This window comes from Pelecanus crispus, chromosome 12 (assembly GCF_030463565.1).
Source record: "Pelecanus crispus isolate bPelCri1 chromosome 12, bPelCri1.pri, whole genome shotgun sequence".
Taxonomy (NCBI): Eukaryota; Metazoa; Chordata; class Aves; order Pelecaniformes; family Pelecanidae; genus Pelecanus; species Pelecanus crispus.
Window position 1 is genome coordinate 17404115 of NC_134654.1, and position 27860 is coordinate 17431974.

General features: G+C 52.5%; 2 protein-coding genes across 2 annotated transcripts in view; one reads left to right on the top strand and one right to left on the bottom strand.

Annotated features, from left to right (window-relative positions):
- NTN1 (netrin 1) overlaps window positions 1–17949 on the top strand; it is a 106205-nt gene extending 88256 nt beyond the window's left edge. The window contains exons 5-6 of the mRNA XM_075720073.1: window positions 8439–8513; window positions 17621–17949. Of these exons, the coding sequence (XP_075576188.1) occupies window positions 8439–8513; window positions 17621–17949 (404 nt within the window). The remainder of the gene's footprint in view (window positions 1–8438; window positions 8514–17620) is intronic.
- A 7160-nt stretch (window positions 17950–25109) lies between these two features.
- The window catches only part of STX8 (syntaxin 8), a 108032-nt gene continuing 105281 nt past the window's right edge, over window positions 25110–27860 (bottom strand). Inside the window, exon 8 of the mRNA XM_075719929.1 lies at window positions 25110–26154. Within this exon, the coding sequence (XP_075576044.1) occupies window positions 26087–26154 (68 nt within the window). The 3' untranslated portion in view covers window positions 25110–26086. The remainder of the gene's footprint in view (window positions 26155–27860) is intronic.

The following is a 27860-nucleotide window of genomic DNA, read 5'->3' on the forward strand; positions in this document are numbered from 1 at the left end:
CCTTATGGGGCAGGGCTGGCGCCAGCACCCCATGCACATGTGTGCTGGTGCAAAGCACTCCTGAGACTGCTTTGGAGACCAGAAGATGCTCTGGTACCCAAGCAGGTGCCTTTACATGTAGAGCAGACCGGTCACAGACTGTCTCCAAGGCTGCCCCAAGGAGCTGATAAGGCTGGGTCTCAGCTGATGGGACAAATCCCTGCCAGCTCCTTTCCCCAGGGCATGCTGTGAGGAGTGCTGCTCCAAGGCCGATTGCCCCGGGCCAGCTTAGGAGGTGACCAAGGGCAGACAACAGTCACACGGCCGCATGCTTAAATGCAATCCCATGCCAGAGATTTGCTTTGCACCAAGCCTTTGCACAGACCTTCTGGGAGCAGGCCCTCGAGATCCCCGTCCACAGGCTGAGAAGGGGACTGTTTCAAGCATGGGGACCATTTTGCAGATCAGACAACATGCATGATGAGCAGCCCAGTCCCAGCTCATCCCAGGTCCAAGGCTTGCAAATTATGTGTCTCCCTGTACCAGTGTTGGAGATATGGCCAAGGCCACCCAGCCAGAGGCACTGTCCGTCCCACAGCTGGCCCCAAAATGAAGAGCACTAATTTGCATGTTATATTTGCAAAGGGCATCATGCACATGAGCTGGGTTGTTGCCCGGTGGGGGGAAGAAGAGCCAACTTAGTCATAACAGACTCCCCTGCTCCATTCAATGGCTGGACAGAGGAAGGAAGGCTGCCAGGGGTACAGCAGAGCACAGGAGAAGCAATCCGATTGCTAAATTGAATAACCTGGGAGGGAATCTCTGCCTTAAGTTTGCTTTTATATTAAAGAATGCTGCTCTGAGACAAAGATTCCAACTGGAATCCAGCCCAAATCAAATTACAGCACTGATCCCTCGCAGTCAATGTGTGCTCTGCAAGCCAGACACATTGCACGTGGCGTGGTCCCTGCTGCTCATCCCACAGGGAGAAGCCCATACATGCTCCCTGGGCAAGGAAAGGGTTACTCCAGAGCGTTCACTCCTTCAGGACGTGTGGTCAGCAAAGGCCAGGAGCTAGAAGTTTGGAGTGAGCATGGTTGGCCAGCAGAGCTGGCACTCTCCAAAATTACTCTAACAGACATTCGCTGAGACTGATGAAGGAGATGTTAAAATAATCTTTTGGACAGAAGCAAGGGGCAGCTTCAGTGCTGTTGGAAGTGAAGCAGGATTTCATGGTCATCTGGGGAACTGTCCAGAAGTCCAAGAGCCAAAGGCATCTCTGCCATAACTGCTGTGGGCCAACCCTGGCACAGGGTCATCATCTCCTGTCCTGGTGCTGGGCATCTTATCCCCTGTGTCACCTGGAAGCATCACTTCCAACTGCCTTTGGGACGTTTTGAGATGGTTTACAAAAATGTTTTCATGCCCAGTTTGGGCATATCAAGCACCCAGCTGAGCCCATGCTCAATGACAGAGCAGAGATATGATGTTTCTGCCCCTGCCCTCCCCAAAGGCTGGCTCCCCCCACAGGCACACCTTCTGCTCCATATGCTTTTCCTCCATGCTCCCAACCACAAGTTGAAGACGTTGGGTTGCTGCCTGTAAAGGTGTTGGAGATTCATTTCCGCAGTCTAAACAGTTTGGAGGAGTGTGCAGTCCCATGGGGATGGGGCAGTGCGAAGCTCTGCAGAACCATGGAGCTGTAGGGTATTGTACATGTTGTCCTGTACACCCCACAGGACTACATCCTGTAGCAGTACTTTGGAGCACCTGGAATAGTTTTGTGGTTGCTGGGTGGGCTCAGGAAATGTCTTGATGCAGGCAGCACCCACACCAGGGCTTTGCTTGAGATCACTGTCAGCTCAGCTGTCAGGTTTAGGCATGGGCCATAGCTGAGAGCTGGGATTCCCTGACTCCCAGCCAAGGGAGCATTTGCTTGGGTCCGTCTTCATCATCTCTGTGATGCCAGAGATCACAAAAATGCATCAGCAAGACATTCACCTTTCTCCCTGTGGGCACTTGCGCTGGTTTCGCAGTGCCAAGCCACCATTCACATCCCTCAGGTGAGGCAGAGCCCCCACAACTTCAGGAGCTGTTAGAAAGCCAGAAGCAGCAATGCAAGCACTGGATCAGAGATTTTGGGGTGTCTGAGGAGGAAAGGTTTAGCCATTCTGGACTAGAGATGGCCTTTCCAAGCACAGATTTGCCCAGAGCTGGTGGGGACCTGGATGCTGCCGTGTTCCCCCACGGTCAGCACTGCTCAATCCCACAGCCCCATTGCAAGGGGCAGCTCATGCACCAGCTCCATGCAGGGATGCCGCAGCCCGCAAGCAGCACCTGATGGAGGATTTCTGACTGATAATGCTGGGGAGGAAGGAAAAAAGGAAAGGAGGTGAAAGCTGTTCATTACCATGGTCTCCTTGCAGGAGAACAAATCAAAACAGCCCTATTAATATGAACTGACCAGTTCTGGGGGGATCTGGGACCCCATGCAGACCCCCACTCCCATTTTCTCAGCCCTGCTCTCTCCAGTGATGGGCTCACAGATTTAGGATTTGACATTTGGACCTGCAACCTCATTTTGCAGCTCAGCCTGGTGCACATCCCACCCAGTGCAAACGGGAGACTCCCACCCACCCAGAGCCTCAGCAAGAAGTGCAGCCCCCTGGGAGCGTGCAGAGAGAAAGCGGGCAAGCACCCTTCACCCCCTGAAATGTTGAGGCCAAACTGTCAAGGCTGGGTCTGCCCTTCTAAGCCACAACTCCACTTTGGATCTCAGCCCACAAAGGTATTTAGGGCCCTACCTGGGGGAAATCAATAGGAATTTAGCTGCATAAATTGGGATTAGAAATCTGAATCCCCTTGGGAATCTAAGCCTTATATCTGCATTTCGAGTTAGGTACCCAGGCCAAGAAATGTGGCTTTAATCGTTCTATCATGTCAGAATCAAGGGGCCTTTAATTTCCGTTACCGACATGTGGCTTTCACAGAGGCTTAAAGCTCATTTCGGAACTGCAAACGCAGCAAGACACAGTCTCGTGCAATGTCTTCTTGGGAACGCTGCTCAGCACCCTGAGCTCTGGCTGCCGGCACCTCCATCCCGCCCAACCCCAAAAGCATCAGCACTCCGGCAGGAGTGGGGTGCATTAGCAAAGCATGGGGTCACCAGGGCCCCAGCTTCCAATAGCTTTCTGTCTCCTGCTAGCAGCCCCAGCCCTGCTCAAACAACCTCCCAAAATGACGAAATTAAAAAAAAAAAAAAAAAGCAATTTTTGCAAAAAAAATTAAGCAAAACAAAGAAGGTGTTTAGCTGTGAAAACTCTTTGCTCAGCCAGAGAATTAGTTATATCAAGGGGATGGGCTGAGCTGCAAAGCTGCTGAATGCTGTGCTGACACATTTTACTAAGCTGCGATGGACACGAAACAGCCGCCCACCACCTGCTCTCAACCCTCTGCGAACAAGTAGCACCAACTGCCTCTTCCCAGATCCGCTCCCACTCGGTTTATCCAGGAAACACAGAAAGTTTGTGCTTTCTCGCAGGTAAGCGGCCAGTCCCTACCAGCCTGAGGGACCCGGTGGGGAGGTGTAGGATGTCCCCCCTGTGAGTCGCAGTGCATTAGGTTGAGGTGGTGAAAAAAAAAAGCACTAGGGTCTGGTTGTGCTTCGGGTTTGCATCTCTGAAATGAGGATTTGCGCTGAAATATTTGTGCAGCTGAGCAAACTTAGGAAGGAAAGCACTGGGAGCAAGGGGAGGAGAGCGTTTGGATCTCACCACTTGATTTCTCTTGCATCCTGCTGTGGCCAGGGGTGTTTGAGCCCTTCAGAAGGGGGATGGCCAGGCCAAATGCAGGCTAGGAGGGACTCAGAGAAGTTTCACGATCTGTTGAGGGCAGACAAGCCCTGCCCGGGGCCAGACAGGCTGAGAGGGCAGGTCTGCCTGGGAGGAGGAGCAGGGCAGGGCAGCACTGGGTGAGAACCAATCCTTGTTCTGCACCCCCACGCACAGGGGACATCTGTGCGCACCATGGTAAGGCAGAGAGCTGGGGCTGACCCCATCCACCAGTCCCGTAGAGCAGAGCCAAATGGTGTCCACCCTATCATGCCTGTAGGGCCTGGGTGGACAGGACCTGGACGTTTACCACTCCATGCTTCAGGTAACAGGTTGTTCCCCATCTCAAAGGGGGCTTCACTTCTTTAGGCAGCCTCCTTTTACTCTCAGCCTGGTCTTTTGGTCAGACTCTGGCATCACCTTCCAAGGGCAGGTTACCCCTGGCTGATGCTCTGCAACCTCACAGAGATGGGCGAGAGGGACCTGCAGAATGGGGAGCTGCTCGTGCAGCCAGGACAAGCACACATCTCTTGGGACTCTCTAGGTTTGTGTAACAGAAGAATTTGGGGACAAATTGTGCAAGAGTCTCACATCGTATGTGTATCTCCTGTACACATGCACAAGTCACTGAAACGGCATTTAGAGCACTCCAGGCTACAAATCAATCCTCCCATTTCAGCCTGCTTCCCCTTCCTCCCAGCCCTTCCCCAGCCTTCGAGCTTGGCTCTGCTATCACCTTCTATCAGGGGACCAGCAGCCCAGCAAACCTTCCCCCAGAGCCTAAACTGCTGAAATGTCGCATGATGAATGAGAGCAGGGTCTTTTCTAGGCGTTAGGCAGCGTTGAAATAATATCCTGCAGCATCCCCTCCGTGCACTTTCCTTATGCAAGCAGCAATCTTGCAGCATCACCCCATGTATGCAGCACTGCTTACCAGCAAACACAAACTCAAAGTTTTGCTCTGAGAAATTTCATTTGCCCTCCAAAAGAGACCCTGGAGGACCTCCAAGTCACCCCGGAGAGCTCCCCACATAGGAGACAAAGGAAATGAACTGGGGCAAATCCCCCACCCATGTAAATCAGCCCTAGCATCTGGTGATTTACCCTGATTTACACCAGCTGGCTCTGGACACATCAGGTTCAATTTAAACCAGCTGAGGCTCTGGCACAGTCCATGGGGTTGGGAGAAAAAGAAAGAGAAAGAGGAGTTGTGTTAGTAAAAGCAGGGTTAGACCTGGGCTGTAGCTGGGTGTCTTGAGCCCCAAATCTGGTTTCAGGTTTGCACCCAGGGAGCAAGCAGAGGCTGTGGGGATGGGGTGCTGTCCTGCAGGACTTGAGGAGCAGCTGGGTGGTGCCCCATCATCTCACAGACTTGCTGTCTGGGAAGTGGTGCTGGGATGGGTTTCTGGCAGGTCTACAATCTCAGACAGACTGGAAACATCGTGGCAGGAGCATAGAGATTGGGAAGCTCTGATGTGGCTAGGGATGCTTCTGTGGGGAGAGGCTGCTGAAGAGACTTGAGGTTGTTCTTGTGAGTGGTCTGGACTGAAGTCCAGAGTGATGGTTTCTATGTGATTGCTATTTCTTGGGGCTGGATCCCAGAAGCAGTACTGAGGGGCTGGTGGAGGATCCCAAGGCTGAGCCATGGGGCGTGCAGGTGGGAGTTGCTTTCCACCCCTGCCTGTCACTAGTGCTCAGAGCCAGCTGATCACCAGGATCTGTCTGACTTGGATTTGTCCAGAGGAGGAGAAATCTGCAGCCAGAGCTCCCAAGCATTGTCCTTACTCAGTTGCTTGCTCCCTGCCTGCCCAAGGGCAGGGTCCACCTCTTCTGCAGATCAGCTACTGCATAGAGGATGAGATACAACAGCAGTGATAGGTATCTATAGTGCTCCATGACTCTCATGCCAGAGGAGAACCATCATCATGATTGCTATAACTTGTTAATGTCCTGAAAACATCAGCAATCTGCAGCTGAGCAGGATCATGCCAGCTGCCCAGCGAAGCAGCTCGATGGCATGTCTCTTGCCAGTCCCCTGCTCCACCAAGCAGGTGAAGGAAAGCTTTTGTGGGCTGTTAGGCTGTTGCATGCACATTTATTTCCCTTATAGATTATTTTTTCCCTGTTTATAGCCAGGAACATCTTACCAGGGAGTTGGATCAGGAATATTTCTGTTCCCTGGACTCGGTGACACCAGGCAGGCGTATCCCAGTGCATGGTGGCATCCCACCATGTACGCATGGCTAGGGCTTTGCTAATGAATTGGATCCTCTGAACTACAGCTCTTATGGAATAACTACTCTTTTTTCAGTGAACTTCAAGTTTTGTGTGATGTTCAGGGCCACATTAGATGAGAAAAGCCAAGGGGAATCATCAGCTGTTGGAACCCCTTGGCCATTGGCTGGATTTCCAAGGGCTCTGGGCAGTCAGAGCTGGGCAAAGATCTCAGACAGGCCTCCTGGAGGAAGAAGGTGCCCCACTTCATATCATAGCTTTTGCTTTTGGCCCTGGCTAGGTCATACTGAAAGAGTGTGAAGCCATGTATTACAGTGGGTGCTCTCCTGAGGAATGGGAGCAGCAGGCAGCAGCAGGGCAGGAGGATGGTGCTGAGATGAGGTGAATCTCTACGTGGCCATGGTGAGAGCGGCTGGGACACACATGGATCAGAGGTGTTGGTACTGATGTGGTACTTGATGATCTTGGGATGTGTGGGTGTTCAGCTCTCTGGGTTTCCTTCTCTTGTTGGTTCCCCCACTCAAGCTGAAAAAGAAGCTGCTGCTTGGCTCAGGCTGGGTTTAGGGTCCATGAGACCTCTTGAAGCATCTCCTTTCCACCTGAGGAAGTTCCCCATGTTTCTGAACCCACTTCCCACCCCAGGAACACCTCCTGCACTGAGGCTGTTGAGCTGAGAGGGTGCAGAGCACTCTGTGCAACATCTGGAGACCTCGGTGCTTTCCTTGCCTGGGCTGGCTTTGAGCATCTACCACTGGAGACCACCTCCTCCAACAGGGCCCGGTCCCAAAGCTGGCTTCATATCACAGTCCCTGTGTACACAGCAGAGCTGCAAGCAGAGCTATCGCTGGGAAATGCTATAGCTGCAACGGCTGTGCAGCCACCCCCCAGCTCTGTGTCTCAGTTTCCCCTTGCAGCCTGCTTAGTGTGAGCTTCTGTAGGAAGGAACTGCTTCTTGCATGTGTTCCTGCAGTACATAAGATATGGGGCCTTGAGCCCTCCTGAGGCTGTGGCACATGTCATCCCAGTGCAAGACACAGCTGTGCTTAAGGGGGATGCTGCACAGCTTCTCCCCCAGGGTTTCAGGTCATGGTCCACTGGAGAGCATGGACAGGAGCTTGGGGTGTTGCATGGGCAAGTGTGGTTCTGGTCTGGCACTGTCAATGTGGCCTGGGGCAGGGTACAGGCACCCCGTGTCCACTGGCCATGGGGTACCAGCAGCATCCCGCCCCACTTGCAGAGCCCCAGGGCCCTGCTATGGCATTTCAGCAAGCTTTCACACCTGGTCTCCAATGGTGGCTGTGGAGGAACGGTGGGCAGGTGGGAGAGGTGGAGATGCCCAAGGACTATCACTGTACCAAGGCCTCCCACTGGGGCCAGATGTATCCCATTTTCCCCCCAATATGGGGTTTTCATGGTGCTGGGGGCTTCTCTCTAGCACCCATGGGTGCTGAGGAGACGAGGGATGTGCATGGCCAGCATGTCTATGAGCCAGTCCCGATGCTGGCATGGGGTGGCACATCTCCAGCCGCTGTGGCGTTGCCTGGCTGTGGTGCCACTGGGATATTCCCACCAGTGGCTGGAGGGCACCGACTGCATGATGCCGTCCAGCGGCACCCTGCACAAGAGCGGTTCCCTGGGAGCAGCAGCTACCGGAGCAGGGCTCAGCGTCCCTGCAGCCGCCCGGGACCGTGGCCCAGCTCCAGCCCCGCCAGCCCTGGCAGCGCTGCCAGGCTGCCGTGCCAGAGCTCCTGCCTGCCCGCCGCGCCGGCTGCCGCGCTGCCCGAGCGAAGCCAACGTGTCCCAGCAGTGGGGGCCCATTAGAAATGAAATGTTCCTACTGGGGTATTTTATTTGCACACTTCAGTAGAGTGGACACCAAAAGGCTTTGCTAATGCTTCATGGGCTGCTAATTTCCTCTCTGACCCACATTGTCGGAGGGTGACCCCAGCCCGAATCTCTCGGCAATGAATGCCAAAGGCTGACACTGGCCTGGGTTAGGGGTGACAATGGGGCCTCTGTGGGCTCCGGGCAGGCTCCAGTTGGGAGCTGGAGAACAGGGGGAATTTGTGTGGCTCTCAAAAGCTCTGGGTGGCACAATAAGGGAGGCCCCGGGGTCTCCCAGGAAGACAGAGGCAGCCCAGGGAAGCCGGGCTGGGGGAGGCGGGCGGGAGGATGGTTTCCTTTGTGAAAAGCTTTCTTTAGAAAGGAAGGTTTTTCTGAATGCCCCCTTAGACGACCCAATCGGGGCCTGGCAGATGGATATCACAGGCACGCTGCTTATTCATGGCAGGCTGCAGCTTTGAGCCGTCCCCCCGCTTCCCCCAGCCTTTTATTCATTTTAAGGCTAATTTGTTTTGTTAATGTTTTCTTGCCCTCCCCCTCTCTCCTGTGCAGATTGTGACTCATACTGCAAAGCCTCCAAGGGGAAGCTGAAGATCAACATGAAGAAGTACTGTAAGAAAGACTATGGTGAGTTGCCGCTCGGCCGTCGCTTCCCAGGGACGAGCAGTTGCAAAGGGATGCAGAGCAGGAACATCTCCCTCCCAGGGTGCCCCCAAGCCCACCGAGCCCAGGGGCAGGTTGCTGGTTGGGTCTCAACTGTGCCAGGCCAGGCAGCCCAGCTCCGCGGCAACTGCCTGTGCTGGGGTGTGCACTGGGCAATCTGGAGCATGGCTTTTGCCAGGTTTGGAGAGGAAGCCGTGGGGAGTGATGCTTGACAAAGCCGCGATGGAATGTGTTGCTTGGAAAATATGAGTCCCCCTGCAGATGCTGAGGCAACCCCCAAATCAGGGTCCATAGTGTCTTCATCCCAAGGGGTCTTCTGGGTTGCGATGACACCGTGTCCTGTCTCTTCTCACTGTGCTGTTTTAAAACTTGTGGCTGTTTTAAAACTGTGGCTTTTAAAACTTGTGTTTTGCTGTGGGGACAAGCAGCAGGTGGTTCCCCATCACCTGATCCATCCAGGCATGGGGCCACCCCAGCACAGGCAGGTGGGGAGGGATGGCTCCACTGCGGTCCCTCCTGCCTAGAGGATCACCCTCCCTTGCCAGCCATGCCAATGCTATTGGGGTGAGCCAAGCATCAGGAACAGGACTGACCTGTAAAAGTGAGGTAGAGCTGGTTAAATACAGGCACTCTCTGCTGGAGGATGTGTAGAAATGGTGCTAAGCATACCTAGGGGCTGGAAATTATCTCACCCCCCCAAAGACTGTAGTGAGGGGGAGCAAAGTGTCTGCAGGCAGGGCCAAATGTGAACGTTCACGTTTGACCCAGGGATGGGGAGCGGGCTGTGCACAGGTGAGCCTGGCTTTGAGCTGAGCTTTCAAACACGTGAACAACCAGGGAATTACGAGGCGCTGCAGGGCAGGGTTTAGCATCCACCGGGGCTGTGATTGCCCCAGTGTCTGCCAGCTCTTCCCCTCCACAGTAGAGGAATACATACCATATATATGTATATGCGTGCATATACTTATGTGTGTGTGCTCATATATATATTTTCACCAAATTGCCAAGGGAAAAAAAACCCCGTCCCATCTGCATCAAAGCATCCAGAAGTGGTGATACCTCCTCCCTCCTTCAAATACACTCACAGCAGCAGCTCAGTGTGTCTGGGAAGTGTTTGCAAAAGCAGAACGAATTCCCATTTAATAGCCCTTCCCTGGACAAGGCATTTCCCAGCAGGGCCATCCGAGGGATGCTCCACGCTGGCTTTGTGCTCTGGAACCTCCCCGCGAGCCTGGGGGAAGGAACAGGGCTCAGAGGTAAACGTTTTCTTTGCATTTCCATTTATTCTTCCATTACCCATGCGGCAAAATGGTTGTGAGGAGCATCCCTCGGCAAGGACGAGCTACCAAGGCTGGGCCCTGCTCATGGTATGCATCCAGCAAGGCTGCGCTGAGGTCTGGCCATGCTTGTTGGAGCTGCCGGGGGATCATCAGATGTTGGAAAGGTCAAAAAAATGCCTTTTCCCTTGGAGAAAAGGGTTAAATTGCACATGAGAAAGTCACTGCTAGAACATGAGGTTATTAAAGACAGGAGGGGGCTGATCACCAGGCTACTAAAGCCACTGGGATTCTCGCAGGTGGATTCTCTGCTGGCTAATAAGGTACAAATATGTTTTCCCCATGTGGCATGTGCATCCCTTCATTTTCCCACCTTGCTTCTCCGGTATCTCCTAAGCGCTGAGCATACACTGGAGCATTTGCTCTCTGAAGAGGGGAGAAAGCAGCCATTTGATTGCAGGAAACTTATATGTGTTGTGATCCAATTGGCCCCAGGGGTTCGGAGGATTGTAGGGAGGAAAAGAAGGCACGTGCATTGGCCTCGAAGCATGTTTGCCAGCCGAGCAGCTGCTCTAGGGGCGAGGGTTGTGATGTTTCGGTGGTGGCAGCACTTGGGCTTTGCTCGAGGGGTGGCCCCAGCATGGTTTTGCTCCTTGGCTTGTCCAGTCTCACAGGGGAGGTGTTTCTTGGGGTTTGGGTGAAAGCTTGTGCTTGGTTTTGTTTGAGGCTGTAATGTGGGCTCACAAGCTTCAACAGACCCTGGGGAGACGATGGCAGCTCTAGAGCTGTCTCAGACAAGAGAAAACCCCAGAGCAATGGATAGGGGTGTTGGAAAGAGCTTTTCTTGTCTCTTCTATCACGCAGCATCACTTCTGCAAAAGCACAAAGCTGCTTGCTGGTTCAGGGCGAGGGGACACAGGCTGTTCCAGCGCAGGAACCGGGGTGCTCCCACTCGAGCCCTCCTAGCCCGGGGGAGGTCCCCAACCAGCCCTGCAGCAAATTTGCTTTTTCAAGAGCAAACCAGCCTGGCAAGGCAGCAGGGTAAGCGATGCCGCAGCACAGCCTGGCCGTGCTGGGGCAGCCCATGCTTTTGACAGGGCCAGGGAGGGAAGAAAAGGTTGAAAAGGTGCAGGGAGGGATAATAAAGACTTTGGGACTGACACCCCAGCAGGAAGCCAATTAGGAGGCTCTTTTCCTCACCGTTACGCCGGCATCGCAGGGATGAATGTCCTAAAAGGCCCTAATTAGCTTGAACAGAGTTACTTCTCCCGCAGGCTCAATCGGGAAGCTATCATCCGCCCTGCGCTCCTCAATGGGGCTTTTTAGCTCCCCGTTTCATTCAGAGATTCAAAGGGGATATTTTCCCTTATTTATTTTTCTTATCTGTTTGGTTTTGTTGGGTTTGTGGGGTTTTTTTTCTTTTTATCTTAAATTGGGCTCTTTCCCGCGAGATGGGTTTTGGTGCAAATATTTGCAGTGAAACAGGGCGTGGGGAGGGCAGGCTGGGAGATTTCGGCGGAGGGGGGAGGCAAGAACAGAAGCAGAAAACCTTTTTCTGGGTTTATTTTGCCTGCCTGATGGAGCGCAGGGGTCGCTCAGCTCCCAGAAAACCAGGGGTAGAGAAGGGGGTTTGCTGGGTGGGACAGTTAAAAGTCACCCGGGGAAGCAGGGTGATCCCTGCTGAGGATGGAGATTCCCCCACAGCCCAAAAGGAGAGGGGATTATTTTATTAGAGCAGGTGATGCAGCTCCAGATGATGCAGGAGCACCCATCGCTCACTTGGGTGTCACCGTTTCAGCCCGATCTTTGGGCTTTTTCCCACTGTCTGTGTGTTCGTGGTTAATCCGAGTGGGATGGGTGGCTGTCGTAAAAGAAACCCGGTGCTTTTTAACCCTCATCTGTCCCCCGGCCCCCGGGGCCCAATCCTGCACAGATGATGCTGGAGGGTTTTGCTGGGTACCGGCACTGTGGTCCCAGCTGTTGCCCTTGTGCCCTCCCCATGGCCCTGGTGCAGCACTGGGGAGGGGACGGGGGCGAGGAGTGGGATCCTCCTCTGAAAGGTGAGATCATCTGCTCACTTTGCCCTTTCTTGGGGAAAAAAAAAAAAGAAGTAAAAAAAATATCCTTCCTTTTGCGGAGACTTCACTTAGTCACCCCCTTTGTCGAGAGGAGCTTGGCAGGGGCTGGTGGAAAAAAGCAAAACGTGTTTTCAAAAGGCAGCTTGAAAAGAGAGAAGCGGCGAGAAAAAATCTGAATCCACACAAAAACGCAAGGCGGGGGAGAAGCAGCATCCCCAGCCTGTCCCGGCTCGCAGCCCCTTCCACCACCCTAGAAGGTGGAGAAAGCCCATTCCTGGAGCGGGAAATCGCTGAGCAATCCCTCCCGGTAACCGTGTGCGGAGGGAGCGAGCCAGGGCAGCGAGGGGTCCCCGGCACTGCAGGGAGGGACCGCGCCGGGCCAGGGCGCACCCAGACCAGCCAGGATTAGGGGTCATAAATCTCCAATATTAAACCGGTAGGAAATTGGCAACCGGAGGCAGGCAAAGCCACTGCCAAATAAATTGGGGGGGGGGGGGGGGGGCGGGGAGGGAAAGGGGGAGGGGGAAAAAGTCCCATTTTAACTCTTTGCTCCACTGAGGAGCCAGCCCTTTCCCTTCCCAAACCCAAACGGTGTTGCGGTCACCTTTTACTGCTGGTTGGAGTAAAATCCACATGGGCTCCGCTCTGCTTGTGCGGTGAGAAGGGGACCCGAGCCTTCAGAAAGTCCCAGCTCAGGCTGGCACACCTGCACCCACAGCCACTGTCCTAAGTACCCATTTCTGTCTGTCTGTATTAAAGACCCTCTTGTCTCCCCCAGCAAACCACTCTGCTTCCACTGCCACCCCCATAGTCCCATGGGATCTTTCCCCAGGGCCAGTGCAGCGGTGCTCCCCATCACTGGAAATTCCACAAAGCTCCAGCTCCTGGAGCTAGGCTAGTGCATAGGTTTGTCCATGTAGCTCAGTCCTAGGTCAGGTTTGACAGGGGAAAGCTTGAAGTCAGGATATTTATCACAAACCCCAAAAGTAAATAAAACCCAAAAAAATTATTTTTTTTTTTCCCAGCCTCACTCTTTTCATGGCAATCTCATGATTTTTGGGCCCTGACTCATGGTCTCTGAATGCTGTGAGGTGCTGCTTTTATTTAAGCCTTTACACGGCTGCCCTCAAACATGTTGTTTCAAGGTTTTGGGGTTGGTTTTTGATTTTATTAACATCAAGTCATCCACCCCCCTCTGCTTTCATCTGCAACATCAAGCCTTCAGGGCTTTCTTGTGGCTGGAGGCTCCCAGCCAAGCCTCGATGCTCCGGGCAGCACCTCAGGCCCCAGAGCCGAGCACTGGGGGTGGCACTGCCCAGCACCCTGTGCCAGGGGACACAGGAGGGGACCGGGGACCCCCTATCCCCTCCTGCAGCTCGGGAACCACTCAGCCACCTTTTTCTTAGAAAGAAGTATAACATGGGGAGACACGTGAATGCATCGCCTGGGCTGGTGTGGCTTGTAAGGCACCCTCCGGGCAGGATTTGCAGTTCAGCAGCATCTGTGTCAGGTGGGATGCGGTTAATGGGGTAGCGCCGTGCACTTACCGGGACTGAGCATCTCTCCCTCACCCCTCGAGCCCCTGTCCTCCAGCTCTCAACACCCATTTGGATGATTGGAGGCTCCCTTGGGGCTGAGGGGGAGCAGAGCAGGGTGCAAAGAGAAAAATCCCCAGTGCTACAGGTGTACCTGGGGGGTGCAGCCAACCCCAAATTATCCACAGGGCTCAGCTGCCCACTGTTTGCAAAGCATGGGGGGGAGCAGGTGCGAGCTGCAGGCAACCCCAAGGCACCGCTGTGCTCAGGACCTGGACCAGAGCCCATCCTCACTGGAAACCAGTGTCACCAGCCCCAGCTGGAGCAGCAGCTCAGTGAAAGCTGCTGCTCATTTGATTTGTTCTCCCCGTCCAGGTCACCATCTGCTCCCAGGGGACCACAGCCAGGGGAGCATCATGTCTGCCACCCGCTTGAATAACCATCATCCCCCATTACATCCTTTCCTCTGGTTGCTCCATAGACACTTTCCAGGACATTTTTCTGGGGATGCAGTGACAGGGATGGTCCCCAGCACAGCTCAGCATCGGTACAGGGGTTCAGTGAACATCAGCAAAGTGCGAGCAGTTCACCATGGCCCAGGCAAAGCCAAGCTTTGCCCTAGGAAAAGGCAGGTGAAGGACAACACCAAGCTCCAAAGCCAGCTTTGGGGTGGTGGGGTGCAGCTGAGTCCCCCACAAACCCATGAAGGAACAGAAACCTTCTCTTTCACGAGAAACGAGTCCCTAAATCCCCAGGGATTCACCCAGGGGAGACAGCTTAGGTGCCTCCAAAAATTCCTCCTGGCACCTCTCTGTATCTCTGCGTGTCTCAAGTCCCTTGGGAGATGCTGGAGACCCCACCCTCCCCACAAAATACCCAGGCAAGTCATCGCTAAACTTGGGCTTTGAAACCAGGCTCAGGGGAAACTGCGCATTCTGGATGCAAAGTTATGGGCAGAAAATGTGCTGTCAGTGAAGGCAGCTGCAGCCATGCCAGCCAAGCCTTCACTGAAGCTTTCACTCCTTCCACTTCATTAATAAAAGGGGAAAAAAATAAGAGATGGGGGCCTTGACATCAAAAAAATACAGACTGTGTATTTTAGAGCAGAGTTTCCTGTAACCACCTCTCTCCGGTTCCTTTTCATTCATTTTCTCCATTTTGTCAGTGTGGACCCAGGCAGGTCAAAGGTTTAAGCTTTTTTGGAAAGATTTGTTTCAAAAAAATAAAAATTGGCTAATCTTCACATTTTGCTACCTTCACACCAAACTGGGAAATACATGGTCAGAGCTTAGGGTTGGTTTTTTTCTTTTTTCTTTTTTTTTTTTTTTTTTTTAATGAAAGCATCTGGCATGCATGACATGCTCTAAAAAAACCCCACATATATTTTGCAACGTGTTAAAAAGCCTTGCTGGGCTGCAGAGACCTGCTTCCTTCCATAGCTTGAAATCAGTTTGCACGTTGTAGTTTTAAGGCAAGGGTGATGCTCCTTCACCGCTAATCCAGGGGGTAAAATTGGGTTGTTACAAGGCAAATAGAGAGTTTTGCCTGGGTTTTTTTTTGAGGTTTCTTCTCCCTCTGATAATTTATGCAATTGAGATTGGACCCACTGGGGACTGGCCAGATGGCTGAGACAGGCAGGGGGCTATAGCTCACAGGGCATGGAGGGGAAGGGTAGGGGGCGGGGGAGGGAAAAGCTCAAAGATTTGGTCTATAAAGCACTTTTTGGTTGGACTGCACCAGCCTGCACAGAGCCGCTGGCCCTTGCCTGCTCTCCTGGCCAGGGCTGGCATTGCCACCCGGGTTTTCCCCTCTGTATCTACTGGTGGGGACTCCTCTCATCCCACAGTCAGCAAACAAACCCAGGAGGGCTGGGTCATCACCTCCCACTGAAGATACTTCCCTGGAAGCTGATTTTTAGTGAGGAGGAATGTGTTCAACCTCTCTGGAGGATGCGATCTCGGCTGACTGCTGCTCCTGTCCTCCTCTGCCATCTTCTGTGCCGTGCTGGACCGCTGCCGGGAAGAATCCCACTGGAGCAGCAGGAGCTGCCTCCAGGCTCACATCTCCTCTTCTTTGCCGTGCTGTGGGGCCAAACGCTCCCTTTTGCACGCATGTCTCCATCCTTCCCTGTGGTTTGAACTCAAGTCCATGGATGTCACCCAGAAAGGGCACAACAGCACCTGCTCTAGGGATCGAGGAGGAGGAGGGCTGGCAGAGGCCATCGTAGCCTGCTCACGGCCACCTGGGCTGCAGCCTGGGGCTGCCCCATGGCACAAAACCACAGTGGCCCTGGAGGCTTCTGAAATCAGCCATGAGCAGAGCCTTACCCTAGAGCACACTGGAAGCAAACCAGTGTCCATCGCCATCCCAGCGTCTTTGTGGACAACGCCACGGAGAGTCCTCTCCCGCCCAGATCATGATGCCAAGTCACCTTTACACTGGCCCTGCGGGACCATGGGCCACCACTCCTGCGTGGGTGCAGGGATAATGTAACGCATGAACCATGCTTCAGGAAAGAGCAAGGGGTTGGAGAAGTGGAGGGCTGAGTCCTCACCAGGTTTTCTCAGGAGGTTTTCTCAGTCCATATGGCTACAGATGGGCTACACAACATCAGCTACGGGCTTGGAAAACACCATCCTCTTGCTATTCCTGTGCTTATGGATCACAGTTGTCCACAAATCTCAGTCTTGCTTTGGGAGCTTGTTATCTGCCAGGACACCTGGTTTGCCAGGCTGCACACCAAGATATTCCTTTGAAGCCTGATGTTGCTGTTCAGTATTTACAGAGATGCTCAAGTGAGTCCACCAGACCCAGAAGGCAGGCTGGATGCTGCCACTGACGTGTCCTTATGATCACTGAGCCCTACCCTCAGTCCTTCACCCATGCTTTTTATCAGCAATGTCATCTTCCACAGCAAGCACTGAACAGTACTGGCTCAGGAACATCTAGAAACACACAACAGCGAATCTCCCCATTTTCAAATCCTCTCATAGGTTTGAACCCATTCAGTGTCCTGCTCTGAGGCTGGGTGCTCATGGAGAGCTGTCTCCTTGTGCTGGCCCCAGGCAGACATGCTGGAAGCTCTAACAGGTCTTTCCTACCTCCACATGCCAAATGCTTGGAGATATGGACCGTTCCCAGTGTTTCGCTCCAGATTTTGGCTCATCTTCTCTTGAAATCTGGGGCTGCTTAGAGTCCTGGTGCAGACGCGCTGAGTGGCTCATCCAGCAAGGAAGGGAGGGTGGCGGGGCTGGAGAAATGGCCCATGCAGAAACTCGTCCTCTGGCTGATGCATGTGCTGCTCTCTGGACACGTGGGTCAGGAAGAAAGCTTGTCCCAGGACCTACAGTGCAGCCCAGGGTTTTAGCACCGCTGATGGGGACAGGCACCTCCCTGCCATGCCCACTGCAACGCACGCTGTGTGCACAGAACCCCTGTCCTGCACTCCGGCCACCACCCGGGGCTGCAGGCACAAGCTGTCCCTGGGTTTGTTAATCTCTCTGCCTGCTGCTTCAAGGGAAAAGGCAAGGTTCGGTGTACATGAATCCACCTGATGTTTAAAGATTTTTTTGATCGCTTGAAGTGTTCACAGGTGCTGGGGCAGATGTTGCTGCACCAACAGCCCTGGAGAACTGCTCCTTCTGTGCTTGCTTCACAACCACATCCTGGGAGATGAGGGTCCTCCCTAGGACATGGATAGGAGAAAGAGGCAACCTACTCCACACCAGTGCTCCAGGTAGCCTTGTGTTGTTCCCAGGCCTCCTAGTGCAAGGAGTGCCATGGTTCCCAGAATACAGCTGCTCCCAGCCTCTGCTCCCCTCCTGAGGGTCCTCCGTCCCCCGTGGTCCTTGGGTAACCATGCCCATGCTCACTGGGGATCCAGAGGGCTGCCTTTGTGGCAGCAGAGCTGGAGAGCATCTCCCAAACCTATAGTGGTCTTCGGACCTTTGTTGAGACCCTCTGCCACCAGCACTGGCTACTCTTGCTCGTGGCAGATGGCCTGGGGACAGAGGCAGTTTTTGTGCAACCACCACCCTTGGTTGCTCTCCCCCAGCCTGGGCTCAGGAGACAAAATCCCTTTTCCTCACACAGCCTATTAGGTAAGACTTAAAATGCATTTTCTTCTCACCAGCCAAACTGTAACATCTTTTCCTCTCTTGCCTCGGTTTTTTTTTTTCCAGCTGTCCAGATCCACATCCTGAAAGCAGAAAAAAATGCCGACTGGTGGAAGTTCACGGTCAACATCATCTCCGTTTACAAACAAGGTAGCAACCGGATACGGCGCGGAGACCAGACCCTGTGGATCCACTCCAAGGACATAGCATGCAAGTGCCCCAAAATCAAACCCATGAAGAAGTATTTGCTGCTGGGCAACAACGAGGACTCTCCCGACCAGAGCGGCATCATTGCGGACAAAACCAGCCTGGTGATACAGTGGCGGGATACGTGGGCTCGGCGGCTCAGGAAGTTCCAGCAGCGGGAGAAGAAGGGGAAGTGTAAGAAAGCCTAAAGGAGGAGAACGCAACGGAGCGCGTGAGAGGGAGAGACTGACTGTGCATGCTGCTTTGTGTAGAGCTGGGGCGGGCAGGGACCGGTGATGGGGACGGCGGGAGGAACGTTGCGCTACCGGGGCGGGCTGGGGGGGATGGGAGGGATGGCAATCACGGCTGTGGGGCTGCCAGGTTTGTACCTCGTATTCCAGGAGAAAACAAAACAAAACACAACAAAAAAAATTGCACACATGGATATAAAACAAGAGGAGGGTGGGTGCAGGTGTGTGGCAGCTGGTGTCCCCCAGCTTCTTTCTGCCCTGTTGGCTGAAGAAATCAGAGACATCAAACTGCCTTCCAGCTGCTAACATCTGCTGCTTCCAAAGCACAACAAGGAACCTGTAAGGAACTAATCATCGGTAATGCTGGAAATTACCCCCCATCACCAAAAATACGTATTTTCAGCTTAGGTTGAACAAGACAGTTATCGTAGAGGAACCTAAACAGAGACTTATCACTGAGGACAGATCTGAGGATTGACTATGGCTTATTGGAAGACTCTTTGGTATCCAATAGCTGTAACCATCACCCACTGCACAGTACTAGGAGCGGCCAAGGTCTCCAGCCATGGCCATGCGCTGATCCCAGGTTAGGCACAACAAAGAGAAGATCACATTAGTGGGTGACTTCCACGTAGGCATAACTTGGGGAGGGACTCCTTGGTCTGGCCCCCACGCCCCGCGGAGCGCTGCCCCCACCATGCTGAAGGAGCACGAGCCCATGAGATGCCCTGGCCCCCTCCCAGCCACTAACTCACAGTCAAGGAGTTAATAACCAGGATCCCCAAGGAAACACCCGGACATTGCAAGAAAATAAGTTGGCATCCAGTTCCTGTAGGTGCCCTGGAAGATTTCATCCCTTGCAGTCCCTGAGTCTCCACCGCGGCAACCCCTGACATGTCCTTCATGGGCTTGGTCCTCTCTGCCTCCGTCAGCAGACTGATGAACCCTCACATGATAGAAAATCCATGCAGATGACACTGAGGTCCTGGCTGGCAGTGGTTTCACTCCTAAACTCAGCCAGCTCTCCCAAAACCACACCAGCTCTGCCCTCACTCCCTCTGGAGCTGGAGCTCCCCAGCATCGCTGCATAAGGTGACCAGCCCCCACACAGGAGGTGGGACAGCAGATGCCAAGGGACTGTCCCCATGGGCAGCAGGGCCAGCACAGAGCTCTAAGGCTTGGCTAAGTTACAGCCAAGGCAGGGCAGAGACCTGCTCCAAGGGAAGGGGTCTCAGCCAGGGACTGGATGAGCAAGGTGTGACCCACCTGGAGCTCCCCAAATTGCTCTTCTGCTTCTGCTGGGGGTGAAAAACAGCAAATCTAACATTCCCAATCTCTAATCGCTAATGCACTAAGCAAGGTAGCGGCTGCCTCACCTCTGTCTAACATCCCAAGCCCCAGCCTGAGGGCTGGAGCATCTTTCCCTGGAGCACTGTATGGGCAGGACTGGCTGTTGAGTTGTTTGTCACCCAGACATGGTGTCCCCTTGCCAGGCTGCTCCTCTGCCACACTGCCCCATGGAGAATGGGGATATCTGAGTTCACCTAATCAATGGAGGCAGGCAATAGCTGGGGTGGAAAAGAAAGGCAGGGAGGGCAGGATGGGTACCTGGAGGAGAAGCAAACATTAGTCGCTACGAAAAGCAAAACCTCCCTGATATTTTCCTTTTAGGAAACTTGGAAACATCTATTTTATTACATTTTCCAGTGGTTTTGCCTTGTTTTATAGCAATTGACAATATTTATATAATGACATAAACGACCATAAAGCGAAGCAGCCATGTAAATAGGTGTAAAGTGGAGGGCTCCCAGGGAAGCACTGGCCAGCACCGGGCTGCTGGAGACACCACCTGGAGGGAGCAAGCTCTGCTGAGCCTCCCCCTGCAACCGCAAGGCCCCTCCGAAATTAACTTGGGTATTAGGAGAGAAATCCCACCCTGGCCATCAAGCAACGCCCCCAAGTCCATGTTTTCTCCCCTTACCCAGAGCAGACCTGGTTTTCCTTACTTCAGAGTTCAAGGAGAGCCAACAGTTTTGCAGTCAAGGGAACACAAGCCACCAAGTTTTGAAGGATAAAATCTGATCTCAAGTGTCTAAATGGAGGCTTAAAGCCCCAAATGGGGCTTGGATGCTCTCCTGCAGCTAGCATCGTCTGATGCCAGGGGCACCCCACGCCAGCTGGGGACAGCTTGTGCTCGGTTAGCTGGGATGCCCTTGAACCCAGGATGCCCTTGAACTGCAGGAGACCTTCGAATGGCCTAAAAGCAACCAGATCCAACCCAAAGCCAGAGCATGAAGGCAAGGCCAGGGGATGTGTGGACTCAGGAACTGTCCACCAAGCATTCCTGGACACCCAATGCTCACTCCCATTTTCCAAGCTTGCTAAGCGCACCCGTCCTCACCAGCACAGCCTTGACACCCCACAAACACCACCCAAAGCCCTGGCCCCTTCCCCGATCCCACTAGGTCAGGAGACTGCAGAAGAAATGCTGCCCATGCTGTTCTGTGGCCAGACCCCTCCAGGCACTGACACAACCCAGGAAATCAGAAAGAAGTAGAGTTTGCACAAGACATGAAATAACTCTGAGCCCGCCGCAGCCAGAGCAACCCGCAGAAGCAAAGTCCCCATCCTTGTCCCACCAGGACCCTGCCCCTTGATCCCTGTTGGAGTTTGGCGCTTTCCAACCAGACTAGAGAAGCCCCTCCGCTCTGTCCATGGTCCCCCAGTGCCCCTCATGCGCTCCCAGTAACCTCGACCTGCAGGCGCAGCTGGTGTAACTGGTATACAGCCCTCCTCCTCTGGGGAAGGCAGAGCAGCCCCATTTTTGGGGTGTCAGGGGATGCAACTCTTCCCTGCAGCCATCCCTGCTCCAGGACATTTCTTGGGGAGGGAGACCTCTGGCCCATCACCCAAAGAGGGACAAGATGTCACTCCTAAACATCAACCTCTGCGGCCGGGGGTGCAGCTCTGTTGGGGTACCTGCCACGTTACAACCAGCAAGGAACCCAAGCACCCACCCATTGCCCCGGGGACAAGACCAAGGTCCTTGGGGGGTGGAGGGGGTGGCTGGGGAAGGGGCTGCGGTGCCTTCAGCGCAGCTTCGGAGAGCAGCTGAAATGCCAAAACAATCATCACTCGACGGTAGCACCTGACAAAAGTCGTTTTGTCTCGTTTCTGTTCGTTTCGTCATGTCCGCGCCCTCTCCCTGCACACCCGCCTCCTCTCCCCTCACAAAACCTGTGTTCGTTTTGGGGTTTGTTTTTTTTTTTTTTTTGATTATTTCTGTTAATATCTTGAACTGTAAATGTTGTTTAGTTATGACCATTGCATACTGCTTTGGGCAATGTTTCTTTACAATGCATACTAATATATTATGGTTATTATATATGAATATATTTAATGACACGTGAAAAAGTTGTGGATTTTCTTGTTGTTTTTCCAAGTTGTTTCTTTTTTTTTTTCTTTTTTTTTTTTTCCCTCTTCATTTGTTTATTTCGTTAGATTGGCTGTAATTGAACCCGAAGGAGCTTGTAACTGTTCAGCACCCACTCGGTAGAACTAAAGTCAGAAACCAGTTGAATAAACTCTTGTAAACTGTAAAAATCTCCAAGGATCTCTGCTTGCTCTCACCCCACGGGCCAGCAAGCCCGAGAGATGGGGACCTGGGCAGGGAGGTGACAGTGTCCCCTCCACCTCCCTAGATCTCTGCCAGCATCTCTGGCAGGGTCTGAGGCGGTGCACAGCTATTTTTGACCACCAGTCCCAGCCGTATGTCCCACTAGCATCCTCCCAGCAGCACTCCCCGCCAGCAGCCACGCGCCCTTGGGGACAGCGGGATCACCGCAGGCTCGCGGGGGTGGGATGGGGGGTGCTCCACCGGCACCTCTGGGCTCTCCGGGATTGCTGTGAGCTCTGGACTGGGGTACATCCCACCGTGCTCCCCATCCTTCCTCTGCTGCTGGAGGACACTGTGCCCTGCAGTGGGACAGAGCCAGGGCATGCTGAAGCCTGCGGGACCCCACACAGAGGGGGTGGACAGGCATGGGGACAGGGGACAGCCAGAGCCTGGGGTCAGGGGAGCTGCCAATCCCACTCCAGACCCGTTTTCTGTCCCCATCCACAGGCTGCTTGCCAGCACCGTCCCTTTCTGCCCACCCATGGCAGGGGGTCTGGGCTCCATCACCCATCTCCCACAGGGCACCAGTAGTGCCAGACGCTACTGAAGCAGCTGGTACTCGGGACCAGGCAAGGGCTGGTGGTACAGACAAGCTAGAAAGCTGGAGGTGGGGGCAGAACTGAGGCAGCAAAACCCTTCCAGAGAGAAAAATACAGGCAAAAGGTCCTGCAAACTGCCGAGGGGTCAGTGCACGTGACCCACGCCCTTAGCGTCACTGGTAATTTATGAATTCAAAAACATCTTAGAGGTCAGAACTCTCAGATCTTTACTGCGGAGACAAATGGGTCATGAGTGCCACCACCTCTGCTCCAGGGCTGTCGCCTGCGGCTCCACAGAGAAGCAAATGGGTTTCCCAGATTGCTCTAGCTCTGCATCCTCCTGGCAGGCGGCCAGTTGTCCAAAGAAGACACAGTGGCTCTGAAAAGAGGGGAAAGAGCCTATGCCCACTGAGGGCACAACCCAGAGTGTTTGCTCTCCGCCTGGTCCCACTGGGCAGCGCGGGAGAGCAGCCATCCACCGTGCCAAGCTCAGCACCAAGCTCACCCAACCTCCAGAAATAAGGGTGTGTGAAAATGCCCAGCAGCCTTTCAAGATCATCTTTATCCTCACATAGGAGCTAGGGACCTCTTATCAAGGCGCTTGGACATGTAAACACCTCTAACATGCACCAGATCTTCCCCCAGCACTTGTATTTTTGATGAAATAACAACGGGAAACAGCTAAACTCCCGAGTATGTCCGCATTTGAGAGAAATGAAGGAGATGCAAGGGAAGGCAAAGCCCAGGACGTCTCTCCGGGTGGGCACCAGGGAAATGGGGAAGACCTCTGCTTGGAGAAGCCACGGCAGGTACATGACTCCAGCAGCCCCGTGGTGCAGGTTCAACAGGCAGTTTGAGCATCCTTTGCCCCATGCCTGGAAATCAGAGCAGCCAGCAGCACGTTAAAACCGCGCTGGACCCCGGCGAGCTGTGCCCTCCAACCCCTCCTGCTCAGAGCCAACAACCAGCAGCTCTGGTATTTGAACCTTCCTTTTTCTTTGGTGGGGCAGGGAGACAGAAAAGCTTTCCACATACGGCAGAACGCTGCCAAATCCGCTTCTTTTTAATAGAACTCCTCACCCACGCGACGCATTAAATGTTACCTAAAGGGCAAGTCTGAGAACCCCTTTGTTAGACATTTCAGCAAAGCAAAGCCTCACGTTTCTACCTTTCCCAGGCACTAACAGAAAAAAATGTGTTTGAGAACCCAACAGGTCAGAAAACATCTTTTTAAAGCCTCTATCAGAACAAAGTCACCACAACACATTGATCAGGATGAATTACACATCCATCCTGCACATCCTGGGAATTCAAACAAAACCTTGATTCCCTCCATAAATGACAGTTTTAATTAGAAACCCAAGTCTGTAGTCTCATCTCAATAAACCGCATGTTATTCCCCTGCTGCCACCAAACATCCAGCGGGCTGCACCGGAGCCATGAACGAAATCCCACTGCAGGGCTCAGGCACAAGCTGCTGCTGAGAAACAACTCCAGGAGAGTTTCCAGTGTTGGTTCCTCCACACACGAACTGCAGGAATGCAGAATTTTGAACACGTCTCCAAAGCTGCCCTTTATTTGTTTCCAGCTGGAGCAGCCTTGCTTAAAGCTCCGTTTCTAATCTGAGATCAAGCAATAAACTAATCAAAAACCTGTTGTGTCTTTTTGAAAATCATGAAAACATAAAACTATTTTTTTTTTCCCTCCCCTCCTTTGAAGGTTCTAAGATGAAGCGTCTCTCCAAGGAAAAGCAAGCAAGCAGACACAACCTAGACTGGTCTTTTAAAGGCTTCAGAAAGGATTTTCTCTAGCAAAGCACATGGAGATGTGTGGAAGATTCTGCTCCCTCCCGGCCACGGGCATCATTTCATTTGCTTCACAGACAGAACGTGGTATCTAGCTACCTATCACCAAGTCCAAACCTGGATCTCCCACCTTTGACTGTTAACACCAGACAAGGATGCCGAAGCCAGTGGAGCACCATCTGCTTTGTCCCAATATTTTGAATTCCTCCAGAGCTGGTCTCCCCTCCAGCTCTGACCTTCAGTGCTGAGCATCAAAAGATGGGTTGGGCACCAGCACAGAGCCCCTTGAAGCCCAATGCGCTGCGCCATGTGGCACAGCTGTATCTACTGAGCTTTTTCTCCACCAAGCTCCTCTCTCCACCTACCCTCTCCGCCCTTCCCAGCAGCAGGCAGGCAGGGCAATGGTGCTCTTCATCTCCAGGGAACAGTACCTGTCTATCAATGAGAGGTACGTACCTGTTGGGGTACTCAACAGTTCCCTGCCTCTGTTTCCTGCAAAACCCCATTTTCTCCCTTCATAGCCAGCTCTGTCTTTCCTCCTCAGATCCTGGAGCGACTCAGTCAAAGCCTCAGCTCCAGTCAACACCTGCATGCTGTAATGAGAAGAGCAACTTTGCACTCTGATCTGCAGATCGCCAAGCACTTAACGAAGGGGCCAGTGCCCAAGACCCATCTGATAGATGGGGAAATGGAGCCCAGAAGAGCAAAATGGCTTTGTGTCACTCAAGAGGGGATGCAGCACCAGGACACCCTGGTTTCCCACCTCCCCAACCAGTGTTAGACCTGCTAGATGTGCCACCACCCCAGCTGTGTGGGTGGAGAGCAGGTAGAGGGAAACGAGTGCCAAGAGCCTGTTGGGAGCTGTGAAAGGAGATATTCCACCAGTGAAGGTGAGGACCAGCCCAGGGCTGGCAAGTGTTATGGATCCGCCAGGAAAGCTATGTCATGATACACACGAAGTCTGACAGAAATTGCTTTTTTCCTTCTCCAAATCAGCTCTCAGGAAATGGAAGTGTTGGAGAATCATTCAAGTGGAACACGAGATGGTAGGAAACAATAAAAACCCGGGCAGATAAGTTGTATATAAATGGATCAGCTTTTATTCAATATTTATTGCTTGCTCTATCAATTCTGAAATCAAACTGGCACGTATAACAAAATAATGATTTTCTTGGCCAGAAGCGAACATTCAATACTTCTTTTTCATTAGTTTTTAAATAGGTACTCCTTCCTCCCAGTTTTAACAGCGTGTGAAAAGTTATAAAAGAAAGAGGCAGACCTCAATCGCCGAGATTAGTACATTAATGCCAGTGCATCTCCTGTGGTCAGCCTGGCAGAGCACAGCAGAACATGTGGAGAGCACGCCTTCCTTATGAGCACATGTTGGGCAAGGCTTTCCACTCCTATGCACCTGGTTCAAGACCCGCTGCTGTTTACATTTCTATCCTTGGAGATCGACACCGATAACTCTCCCCCTAGGGCCAAGGACTGACTCACTCACCCCTGTTTCTGTACAGCTCATGGGGGTCCTGCGCCTCCCCACAGGGCTCCATGTGCTCTCACTTCGCATCCTGCGAGAATCCAGATGCAGTCATTCCCCAAAAATATTTATTCCGTGAAACAAATAAGAATTTTCATTCCGAAGGAAGGTATCAGAAAGCAAAGGAGCGCCACTGCTGTACTCCCAAACCACACCTTTACTTTAGTATTTTAAAGCCCTTGGGACAACTGACCACTCATCAGAAGTGGCAGTGGGCCAGGCGGGCAGCATTTTGACACCAGCATGTGCTCAGACACAGATGCACTGAGAAGTGCATCTATTGTACAGCCAGCTGCAGCCTCCCAAATGCCAAATGAAGGTGGGAAGAGAGTCCTTTTCAAGTTCAAACCCTCCATATCACGCAGTGCTCTTCAGCTGTGCACCGAAGGAAGAACGGATGTCTGTCGGACACAGCTTCATTCTCATACTGTTGAGTTTATTTAAAACACAAAGTCTTTGCACAAAGTTGGTCTCTTCTCTGCGGTCCTCCATGCTCAGCTGTCAAGCAGCAGCTCCGATGGGGCCCATATCCGCATTACTTTGTCGGCCAGACAGCAACCACAGCAATCGCAATCAGCAGCAACACAATCACCACCAGCATTCCTAGAAAAGATGAAACGACGTTAAGGTTGCTGCCTTCACCTTTAACAATTGGTCTTTTGCAATTAAATTCTTCCTCTGAGTCCTGCCCCTCCTCGCAGCTGAGACTGATTTTCCCCCATGCTCAGCTATGCAAGCCCCTCACCAGATCCCTGCACGCCAATGACCTGAAGAGCGTCGTGAACTCAAACCCCACATTGGTAGAGGAGTTCTTTCTCTTCCTGACCCTTCAAATTAATTTTTTTAAACGGTGCCTGCAGGATATCTTCCTACTTAAACATCTGCCTTGCAAAGATTAAGGGATATGTTTAACTCATGGCAAGGCCAGTTAAGCTTTTCTAGAATCCCTCTGTACCATCCCACTGGGGCAAAGGATTATTCAGAAGGAAATCCAAATTATATCAGGAAATTGTTTCCAATACAAACTACTCCTGCTTTCAGACAAAACTATTTGCAGAGCAAAAGCAGGGCTTTTGGGTACATACCCGACTTAGGAAAATGAAGATCAACCAGCATTAAAGAGAGTCTGACAGTGCTCTGCCTAACTGTGCAGCACACGGGCTCCATGTGCTCCATCCTGCCCCAAAACCGTACCGGTTGATATGCAGAAGTTAATGACTAACATGATCTTACAAAACTTTACGACTATTTTTTAGTTCAGGCACACCATGCTGCTCTGCAGAAGGATGGTGTTAAAAAAATTTAAGTTATGGATCGTTTTGAAGACTGATCCAGAAAACCAGCAAAGCAGATTTTCTCTTTCAACTAAACAATAGCAATAAGGTGACACAGCTGTCAGATGCCTGCTAGAGAAAACTAATTCTCCTTAGTTTCCCCTTTCTTAGGGAAAACTCTCCCCTTCCTCTCCTCTTTCTTAGAGGAGAGAAAGAAATGTTTTACTGAAAATTAACTGGATCCCTGCAGTCCACTCCATCGCCTCCCTAAGCAGCCCCAACACGTGAACTCCTCACACTGCTCGCTGGACCACTGCACGCTTCGGGCACTGGCATCACACACACAGGCATCCTCTGGGGTTAAACGATCTTTTAATTAGGAGGTTTTGTTTTCGTTTAGTATCTGCTCCACGCTATCCCCCTGTCAGAGCTGTGGCAATATGTTAGGGCTCCAAGAGCGGAAAAAATGTCCCTTCATTTGGTCTGCTCACAGATGACTATTACTCAACCACTTACAATATTTACAAGTCCAGCTCATGGCAATTAAAAAAGGATGTATTAAAATAAACTCCTCTTTCCAAGCTGGAAAAGGATATTAGACATCGCTTTTTGTAAATAGTGTCATGTTTTCTGTGCAGAAACTGTTTCTCTGCCAGGGGTCCAGGATTTTTTTCCAGGGAAATAAGAGTTGCCACTAACAGTACTTTTTTCTTTTATGCTCAGTTGAAACCATTTGTTATCTGAAGTGAGCTTGAGCAGTGCTTCACTGCACTGGTTCAAGCAGGTCTTGGATATTGAGCCTTTCTCGTCCTTGCAGAAACAGCTGACTGCAAACAGAGACGGCAGCAACTCCGTATGCTCTACCTGGGATGCCCAAGGATTGCGGCAGGACTCGGCACTGAGGTGGGATGTTGGGGACAAGCACTTTGACTAGGCAAGGGCAAGTGCTTTAGCTAAACAGTGTATTCTGACTGCATCCTTTGGGTTAGGATGATTTTGGGGTGATTTTTTTAGAGCACACTAAGCTTCAGGATA